Consider the following 11056-nt stretch of genomic DNA (forward strand, 5'->3'; position numbering starts at 1 on the left):
CTGGAATCCATGTGACCAAATAAAAACCAAAATAACCGCTTTTTCCAAGAAGCTTCTGAGAACAGTTCAGGGTCTAGCTTGCTGGCACATTTTCATATTTTTTTGGCTATGCAGAGCAAAAGAAGTTATTTTGAGGGGCTCAACAAAGTCCTAATTATCCTTGTCAATACCTCATAATCCTTTAAATTGTTCATACTTCCCATATGTGCTTCACTCTGATACAATCCCTTTTGTAGTAATATTGCAGGAAGGGAAGCATCAATAACTTGTACTGGTCTTTCATACCAAGAGCAGAACTTGTCAAGGTCTCATTTACCCTTCTCTTCTAACACTTGTCTCACTATCTAGAAGTTGCACTATAAATAAATAAGCAGAAATGCCAATTAAGTTTCATTAATTTAGCATTCAAGATAACACATTTGTTTCTGTGGAAACTAAGTATTTTGTATACAGTACTCCTGAAGAAATGACAAAAAGTCATGAAGCATTAGACACACATTTTTTGCAACTCTCTGATGAACACCTTCTTCCTTTCCCCTGGAGAAGCATGGCTATCCTTTCACAAAGACAGGGGCAGTCTTCTCTGCCTTGGGGTCATGTCTAGATTACCTTTGACTTCTTTCATTTTACTGAATAAGTATTTGGCTTCCTTCCTTATTGTATTTTTATTTATGTGGCTGAAGAGTCTTTTGCTTTTTTTGCTTTAATCAGTAAATCTATCTCAGCTTGACTAATCAGTTTGCAATTCCTCACTATGCTGCTTAACCTCAAAAGACATTTCCTCTACTGATTAAATACTTTTCTCAAACTTGCTGCTTATTCCCAGGTCTCTTTTAGATGTGGGTATTTTTTCAGTTCATTCCAAACCCATTTTTTTACTCCACTTTCCCTCTTTCTGTCTTTTTGGGACCCAAAATTCTGTTGGCTTGAGGATCTTCCTGGTGAATTCAGAGGGCATTTTCCATTTTGTTCTCCAAGTTCCTGGATATGATTCAGGTAATTTCACTCACTGGTACCTTTAGTCTCCTTCCATTTATTAAAAAAAAACAAACAAAAAACCCCACCCAACCCAACCCCCCCCAAAATCCAAAACCAACTTACCTGCAGATATTTGTTTTTAAAATAAAAAGCTCCCATACACATTTACACTGAAAACTTTCAACTATTTGTACTGTTTTAGCTGGCACACAGTTAATTTTCTTCAGAGCAGCTAGTAAGGTTTTTTTGGTGTACTAAAAACATGGCTTTGGGCACAAATCCGAAGTCTTAGCTAGGAGTGGGCTGGGACACGGCACAGCTGGGACCACTGATCCAAACTGACCAGAGGATTATCCTGTCCCATATAACATCATACTCAGCAAAAGAAGCTGTGGCAGGTGGAGGGAGAAGTTTGCCAGGGCTGTCATTGCTTGGGCACTGGTTGGGCATCAGTCAGCTATTGGTGAGCAACTAAGCTTTTCTGGTTGTTGTGTGAGGCTTTTATCATCACTTGATTTTTCTTGGATTTGTTTTTCTTTTCTTCCTTTTTTTACCTGTTAAATTGCCTTTATCTCAACCTATGAGTTTTCTCTCACATTTCTCTTCTGATTCTCCCCTCAACTCGCTGAGTGGGGGGAACAAGGAGGTGGCTGTGTGGTGCTTAGGGATCTACTGAGGTTAAACCTCAACACTCTGCAAGCACTTGTAAAACACTTCCAATGATATCTCACTAAGATAGAGAAGCACTATTTTACCTGATAAGAAACAAACTAACCCAATTCCTTAACTCAACTGACTGAATTTCAAGTTCTATCAGATGATCACATTTCCAGAAGCTATTCAGATGTCTTAGACTCAGCACCCTTTCTGAAGCTAGGAAGCAGAAACTAAAGAACACACTGAGTACTTTTCCTCATTCTTCGCTAAAAATGCTTTGAATTTGTGATTGTTTCTCCTTCTGAATTTTGAGTGCAAATGAGAACTGATGGGATATTCCTATCTGGATTTAGTCCAAATTGTTGTTGAAAATACAAAACTATAACAAACCAAAATAATGAGTGTTTTTTTTCCTCCCCACCAAGGATATCAGCATGTTTACAGTTCTTGCTAGTATGGGTAATCTAACCCTCCTAAATCTGCCATCACTGCCATGTGATGATAACTGACTGCATGAAAATTAAGTTGCATCACCTGTAAGGATGTAGTATTTCTTTTCCCTTCTCTTTAGGACAGGCTACACAAAACTTTTTGGCCAATCAACACAGGCAACATACAACAGACGTATTTAATAGGCTGCAGCTAGAGGGAAAAAAGTATTTAAACAAAAGCTAACAGTCTTCTAAATCAAACAGTACTCATGATTATCCGGTGTTAATATGTACAACAGCCCAGAATCAATCTGCGTTGTGACAAAGATAAAACAGAAAAAATCCTCAGGAAAAGTAGCAACATAATTGCTCTGCACTATTACAGTGAACTAGAGCAGGCAGGCAGCCAAGTGCAGGTCCTGAGTCACATTACTAAGAACTATTAGCAGGCGCTGCCCACTGAAAAAAAAAAACCAAACCCAAACAGCAGGACATTCTTTTGGGTTCACTGCTGGGTAAAAACAGTCAGGCCATTGCTTGGCACTTCGGCTTTCCTCCTGTGCATTTTTTATGGTGAACCAGAGGGGGAAGAACTGCCCACTGATCATAGAGATGGTTCTAGCCAGCACACACAGTTATAAGAGGGCTAGGCATCACAGGATATACTCAGAAAACTTATCTGGGGAGCAAAGGACAATTGGGACAAGCACTTTTCAGCACTTGTCCTTCACTGCTGCTGCCTCACAAGTGTCCTGGGCAGTTGTCACCAGCAAGGAGATGAGACATTTTTAAGTTTTCCTAAACTTTAGGGCAGGCAGCATGGGCTACAATACAATACCTCAGGGCAGATATGAGAAAGCATGCATGCAAATTCTACTGAGTACCGGAGGTTTACGTTAAAACTGAGAGACTTGAGTGGATTCCTTTTCAGAAGCTATCCTTTTCTTTTTCCAGAAGTGATGGGTTAGTCTGTAGCCAATGACCAGGAGTCAGTTTGGAAGGAAAGTTTACTATTTTAAATATCAAGTATTCCCAGATCTTTCTCAGCATGTGTTTTGTATCCAGTGTCCATGGAACACTTGTCCTCACACAAGCATTAGCCAGTGACTATGTCTGTTTGGAGTACAGCATCAGTCAGCGAGCTGGAAGGAATAAACAAAATACACATCAGGAAATAGTGCTCCAACAGCTCAAAAGTGTGGGTGGAAGCCCTAGATGATCACCTGAAGGTGCTTGCAAGTTAAATAAGGAACCAAGATCGTTTAAGGAATTGAAATCAAACAAGAGTAGTAGAATTTGACTGCAATTTAATAAACAGCTGAAGGAACTGGGGAGAGCAAAGCATGCACTGTGCTTTACATAGCCATGTATCCAACTATCTGTGGGATGAGTTTTCTGCTTTAGGTATCATGAAGGCACACTGCCTAGCTTTCAGTGCTTGCGCATGCGAAACCAGTGTGACTGACCAGTGGCATCCTAACAAACAACTTGAGAGACACTCTTGTTTCTACTACTATTTAAAATTAACCACAGGTATCTTACTTTATCATCAAATTGAGTCTGAAATGCCTCTAATTGTATGTTCAGTTAGTATTTTGTGGGGGCAAAAAAAAAAAGCTACTACATTCAAGTGCAACTTGAGCCTACCATTAACAACACACAAGGTGCTCACAATGTCAGCTCTCAGTACCCATCTCTGTTGTGTCCTTGGCCTGTCAGTACCTAAGTCTGCCCTTAGAAGCCTATAAGATACTATCATCACTATCTGAACTCAAGAACTACACTACTCTTCCTCCTGTGGAAGACCATTTGCTCCGCTGACAAACCACTAATATATAGACTCCCGAGTCACTGGCTTGCCTTGGTGACTTCTTTAAGCTGGAATGAGTTTCCTGCCCACTTTTAACTGCATATTATACTGCCTTCTGCTTTCTTTTACAGTCATCTGCATGTTGCCCTCAGCCCATGGAGAGATCTCTCCACTCTCTTCTCTTCTTCTGGAGGCTAGCTGCTACTTTCTTCTTTGCTACAACCTCACTCACTACATGTGATTTTTTTTTTCCCCCCATCATGTTCCGGGACAGCAAGCTTGTTCTTCAACTCCATTTCAACCTCACTGGTCAGTTCTTCTCTTTATCCTCATAGCTGGAAACTTTCATTCTTCTCATTCATTCATTTTCATTCATTCTTCTCTTCTCATTTAGCAGTTATTTGTACATCTTTATTCTGTGCATGCCATGTTTCCTCTCTAATCACCGTTTCTTTACATTCTTACCTGGTCTCCAGATGCATTTATAGTTCTTGTATTTTCTCTTCTGAAGATTCTACCACTATGCAGCAATAACTTATTGCATAAGTTACTTTTGTCAGGTATCAAGGAGAAGATGCGATCTATAGCCTCTGCATCCAGTCACCTTCATTGTTTCTACAATTCTCCTGGTGTCTCACAGCTGTTCTCAATGCACCAGCCTTCTTTTCTGAAAACTCAACACAAACTTCCCCATTTCTTATTTTTGCATAGCTTAAAAAAAAAAAGAACCAAACTCTAGAAATGCAAGTGTTTAAGTTCTTCAGCAGACTTAGCTTAACTCTACTGCATGTAAAACAAAGTCTGGCCATTAAATATTTTAAGAAAAGTATGATACAATTTTTAATAGGCCAGACATTTTACAGATGCTGTGCTATACCACAGCTTTCAATAACAGCATATGCTGTAGTATCAATTACTCTCACAGAATATTATTAAAAATACTTTTTATTACCATTTAAAAGGTATATGTTATGTATGTCCAGCATACATAATAGATTCATTCAGAACTTCAAACATTTTCTTCAAAAATATGATAGATTTTAAGCATCCAATTCTGTTACTTCACCAGAGTAAAACAGTTCTTTACAGGTATTTTGCTATATTTATGCACTCTCTGCTACCAAATAAATTACATACTCCCAGTAAAAGTAATGAAAAATTATAGTAAAAAAAAAAATTTAAGTCATCCATTCATTCTTTGTTAGTAAAGTACATGCTTCTGATCTATTTTCAAGAAGTTACTAGAAAAGCTTTGGAAATAATCTAAAAAGAAAAAAAAAAACATAAAACCATGTGCACCTTAAAATAAACCACAGCAGACCTTACTAGTTAGATGTGTGACTAAATCATGAAGCACCATAAGGGTCTCATGGGTCTGTAGGTAATGGTGAATTTTCCAATTCTTAGCATATTTAGTACGTATTATGTTCCTTACTAGTCTTCCTTCTTGCCCCTAAAGCAGCACTACAATATCAGAATATTTGCTAATGCTGCCAATACCAAAGCAGCATTACCATTTTGTTCAAGAAGTAGCAAGATGTCAATTCCTAAAACAAATGTCCTCCAAACCCCTAGAAGCTTAAAGGACATTTATTAGTCCTATCTCTACTCTAATGTAAAAGGTCTATAACTAATAATTAAGTCATTTGACTTCAGCTGATGTTAAAAATAAAGTATCTGTATGTTAATGTAAGGATCACATATGTCATAGAAAGGGATCAAGACACTTCTTCCAAAACTATATGCACAGGTGAAGTACACATGAATCCATACCTGTTTGTTTATGTTGGCCCCCACTTGGATCAACCAATTCAGGCACTGTGGATGTCCTCCAAAAGCAGCAATGTGGGCTGGTGTTTGAGCAAAACGGGTTGTACTGGCATTTACAGAAGCTCCAGCTCTTACTAACTGCATTAGGCACTCCAGCTTTAAAGACATGAGGGAATAAAAACAAAAATGTTACACAGATGTGCTATGACAATTAGTATGTGCTAAATAAATACATAAATCCAAGAAAAGATAAACTTCCTAGTAAGACTACATGGATGCAAAACAAGAGAGAATATGAGATTTAGGATATCCCCCTTCTCCTTGACTCCTCCCTCCTTTAGCTATAGACTATATCTCAAAAGTACTTCTCACCTACAAAACTGAATTCCACATTTCTTTTCAGGAAAAGGGAAAAGAGGACATAAATACTTCAGATCTAACTACAAGAGCCATTTGGCTCACTTTTGTTAAGGAGAAAAAAAATAATGATACTAACCAGACATCATTAGGTAACATTTGCCAAAACAAGAGTGTTGTCAGGAGATACACAGATGTACTCTCAGAAGAGTTTAGAGAAAGGTAAATCAGAAAAACACAAGATTTTTCATTTCTTTAATGTTTTCCTGGGGTGACAGAAGATTAGTAATGAAAACTAATTCTTAATAATATCTAGTATGCTAAATCTATAAAAGGAATACATTTCTCCCACCATTTCCTGTTATTATAGATGAGGAGCCGTTAAAAAAAAAAAACCAGGTTGCATGTTTGTGGCAATACAAAAAAAAGTATTTCTTTGTTTTAAAAAATTGCAGTATTTTGTTCCATTATATTCTGACTCTTATTTTCCCAACACACTAACCAGAAGGGTCAGATAACCAGATACTATTTTTAAATGTTCATAACATCTCATTTGTAGAAACTAGGCAAACCACAGCCACAATGACTTCAACTTGCAAAAGCAGTCAAAACAACGCTCCTTTCCTGTCACACAGTAACATTGTCTTCTTGTTGAAAGGAAAAGGAATGCACTATGCTGAAATAAACAGTTTAGTCTAGGCATCCATTAACCGCGGTTAGAAAACAAACACCACTGCACACACACATAATAATCCCACGCTGGCTCAAGGCATTGGTTCATATAAACCAAAAATCTATGGGTCTCTCTGTCTCTCACAGTTAAAGGAAACATCAGCCATATAGTAGTCTGTCCATAAATGAACAATTAAAAAGCACCCGAATGTGGGCTTGCAGCTTGATTCAGATAGAAACATCAACAGCAGGATTACAACATTCTTCCGTTTCTGTACGTCAGCCTTTCTTTCTCCCTCTTTTAACCTGTGAATTCCTGATCTTGCTGAATTACATATATGAGGTAACTACCAACCACTGTAATTAATCATTCTATATTAGTTTTGCAAATACATTGTGACCTTTAATTGTTTTCTTCCCTTATAAAGTCCAAACAAACACATACGAACCTTATCCTTCAGGATACACAAAAGTACATTTTTTGGACTGTAATGAAGTTAAGGCTGGACACAGATGTACCATTAACTCACTAAGTGCATGAAGTGAGGGTGAGGGTAACTAGAATACTGCCGTATTAATGAATAAACCTCAATATTACCAAAGACAAAGTACCTTTCCAAAAGAAAACAAGAACTTTTTCTGGAAAAAAAACTACATCAAAGAACTGGTGTAAGCAAACATATAACTCTAATGCTAGACTACTCAAATACACTTTGTGTTTGCCAATCTTAGACTTTCCTTGATGTTCACAAGTTAGTACCCCTAATATTGCTGTTAACCCTTAGTAATTATTAATTAAATTGTAACACTAGTTATTGTCATGTGATGGGAAAAAACCTCCCGCTACACCAAGAGCATCTACTGCAATTGCAAACAAAAATAAATTTCAGCCAGTTTTTAAAAAAAAAAAAAAAAAAAAAAAAGACTGTGAATGGAGTTAATTTGAAAACACTTTAGACAAGCATTACAAATTCAGGAAAGAATAATATTTCCTGCAGAGGCACCGGTCTAAAAGAATTCCATAATTAGACAGGCATTACAGCCCATCAACTGAAAAGGGAAAACCAGAAACTCATTCACTAGTGCTATCCTGTGCTGTTTAAATCTGTTCTATAAAATGGCTACACGTCATGATTATCTGTACAACTTCATCTTTAAATGTTGGGTTTGCTTGCCTTTTTTTTTTTTTTTTTACATTCTCTGACAATGCTTTAACAATGAAGACATTTCAACTCATTAAAAGCTGAAGTGTGGCTCTCCTGTAACATGGCTGTCACCAAAACATGCTTCTTCCAACATTATGGAAGAATGAGGTATAAATGTAATTACATCCACAGACAGGAAAAGTCAATATGACAAAAAACTTCACTTGATAATTTATGCTTGATCAGGATACACAAGTCCACTTTCATTAAATAACCTAAATTTAATATAGCAGATATTTTCCACTGTATAACTTAAAGCAGAGGTTAAATTGATTTAGTCAAGAATAAAGACAGGTCCCTGCATAGGCCACAACACTGGCCAAGGAAAAGATGGTCATTTTTATCTGTACTACTTTTGTTCCAAAAGCAACACTACTGTGCTTCCTATAATGTAAATAGTCAAATGGCAAAAAAAAAAAAAAAAAAAAAAAAGCAGAAGAGCACAAGCAAACAGATGTGGTCAGAGAAAATAAAAATTCACATGCAAGTGATTAAAAATTAAATTAAGGTTAGTCCAAAACGAAGTGAATTAACAGTGATTTTTATGCAAGCCCTTCATTTTCTACCTCTCTAGTAGCTTTTTTTGACTGTTAACAATTCTACATTCTGACCCATCATCTCAGAAACCTACACAATGCCAGGATAATTTAGGACACTACATAATTAACTCTAATTAGAATACAGCAACTCTAATGGGAATTAATTCACATCTCAGGAGACAAGCAGTTCTCTGCACTCAGGGAATGTCCTGAAAATGCAAACTCCACCACAGGTACTCCACACAGCAAGTAAATTTGGACTTGCTACTAACTCTAAAAGGAGGCCCATTTTGTCATTAAAACCCCAGATATTGCAACCAGAAACACTACTTGCAATATCTATCATGTCCAACTGAATTTGCTGGTATTTTATTTATTATTTGCAAGCTGTAAAAGTATGTTTCAGAGTAAGTCATTCAAGAATACTGTTTTCATTTCTAGTCTTGAGACTTCATTTTTACTGGTCCTAGTGTTACATCAGTGTTCCCCCCTACCTTTCCTCTTTTGCATACTCATTTATAACCAACTTGACTATTGCTGCTACTTCCTTACTGAAGCACATCTACACCTTTGTGCAAGAATGTAGTTGTACACAGCTTAACTGTAAAATTATTTTGTACTGTCTTTTGATACAGCTAGGGCCATCTTTCATGTTCAACCTGTACAACAGGTAAAGGGACAGAAACATCTCAATGCTCATAAAGTTCACCAAACCCAGACTCTTGCTGTTTGTTCTCGTACACGTGTGTACATGTATGGACTGGTTTAGATGTCACTGCTTACGAGTTGTTCCAGAAGGACTTCTTCCAGAAAGGAACAACATCAGTTTTGTCATTTCATCATGCTACAGAGCTGCAGTTAGAACCAATACACGTCTGGTGGACCATGTTGCTAAATGGCCCTATATCAGACAGACAGACAGACATTAAGTTCTGTCACCATTTAATCTCTTTCAGAAAAAAGAAAAAAAAAACAAACAAGTGAAAATCCCATGAAATCTTAAGAAACAAAGAAGAGGAAGATTCCTGTTCAGTAACTATTAATGAACACTTCACAAATTAATTTTGATATCTATGGTACTTTGATAAACAGAAGAACTCTCCATTTGGCTTTGATGAAAGTGAATTTGGAAAAAAAAAAACATAAATAAGAACATAAAACATGCACCTCACTGTCCACTAAAAGCAGCTATTGTGTCACTGCTAGAAACAGTCTATTAACTGGTGAAAGGTAAAAAAAGTGTAACTATGCCACAGAAACACAAAGCCTGATTTGGGACCCAATTACACTACTGTAACTTTTTCAGTGTTTTGTACAATCTTTGGGAAAGGAACACTACCTAACAAGACTATAAAAGATACAGATAACTTCCATAAATTGAAACTGCCTAGCTCTGAAGGCTTTTAGGAAAGTACATATATGCAAAATTGTATAAAACCCATTTATAGCCTAGGTCATCTTTCCAAGTCTCATTTGTCAGATTTTCCCCCCCAATAAGTAACAACACCATCAAACAAATTTTGCCCATACCTAAGACTGAGTATGGCAAATAAAAGCACGACATATTGCAAATTGACTTGTTCCCTTTGTTTGCTGTTTCTGCAAGTGTCTCTTCAACAGAAACTGGAATGCACACAAAAACTCACACAACCTAAGATGGTTGGCAGAGAGCTGAAGATGCTTAAAGAAAAAAAAAACAATGCAACATGTACACTGTTCAAGGCAAAAGCAAGGCTGCCACAAGCTAGTACCAAAAAGAAATTCTTATGAGATGGAAAAAGGAAACAGAAGACCGTAACACGGATTACTGTCTTCACATTTTGTATGAGTGTACTTCCCAAAAAATTTAAGGCACTCCAGTTTTTCCAGAGTGTAGATTATTTGCTTCTTTTTGAACACATAAAACGCTGGTTTACATTTTGGATTTTGTGGGTTAAGGGTTTTTGTTTCGCTTTATTTTAGGACTGAAGGACTACTTAGCTATGCTTCTAAAACGTTTCTCTAAGAAGCACTGCAGATAAGATCATGCAATATATAGAAACCATCTCTTAAGGTACTTTTATAAACCATGACAACTGCCTAAGTATATCAATCTTTTCCTCTGGCACACAACCAATAAACAAATAGAAGTATATTGGAAATGGGAGGGAGAACAAGAACAAAAGCCCCTCGAATTCCTAATCTAGACAAATCAACGAGGAAAAAGCACCAAACCCCAACCCTCTGCTCTGGAATTTTGCATAGGCTGGGACACTCACTGCATCAGAAGCAGGAAAGGCCTATATAAAAATCAAGAAATTAAGATTTAATTCATTTTAAGACGTGAAGTTAGCAGACCTACTTCCCGCGTTTCACCCTTTTCTGCATTGCGAGGATGCCAACACAGAAAACTCCGGACGTATAAACTACAATTTATTTTTCATCCTGAAGGCAAGGGAGGAGCGCCTCACAGGCACAAGCGCCTTCTCCCACACTCCCAACGAGCCGGTCGTCATAACACGGGCACCACAACAAAGCAGTCTCCAGGTGCGGAGCCCGAAGACGACACGGATCACGACCAGACCCTGCAGACAAAGCAACAAGCGAGCCGGGAAGGGGGGGGGGGTCAACCGTGGAGGGTCAAACAGGGCACGGGAG

The 11056-nt window shown here is 37.6% G+C and overlaps 1 protein-coding gene across 15 annotated transcripts in view; it reads right to left on the bottom strand.

Moving 5' to 3' along the window:
• Positions 1 to 10801, bottom strand: part of ANKRD10 (ankyrin repeat domain 10) — a 36478-nt gene extending 25677 nt beyond the window's left edge. For 2 of the 15 annotated variants that reach the window (XM_029964703.1, XM_029964702.1), the window contains exons 1-2: positions 10761 to 10801; positions 5650 to 5802 (exon numbers count right to left, since the gene is read on the bottom strand). In XM_029964703.1, the coding sequence (XP_029820563.1) occupies positions 5650 to 5790 (141 nt within the window). In that variant the 5' untranslated portion in view covers positions 5791 to 5802; positions 10761 to 10801. Of the gene's footprint in view, positions 1 to 2950; positions 3209 to 4341; positions 5612 to 5649; positions 5803 to 10760 lie in introns of those variants that run through there. The other 13 variants (XR_003916328.1, XM_029964705.1, XM_029964706.1 and 10 more) reach the window with 12 other exon arrangements.
• Between the last annotated feature and the right edge of the window lie 255 nt (positions 10802 to 11056).

Source organism: Manacus vitellinus, unplaced genomic scaffold, assembly GCF_001715985.3.
Source record: "Manacus vitellinus isolate BGI_N305 unplaced genomic scaffold, ASM171598v3 scaffold_7_pilon, whole genome shotgun sequence".
Lineage (NCBI taxonomy): Eukaryota > Metazoa > Chordata > Aves > Passeriformes > Pipridae > Manacus > Manacus vitellinus.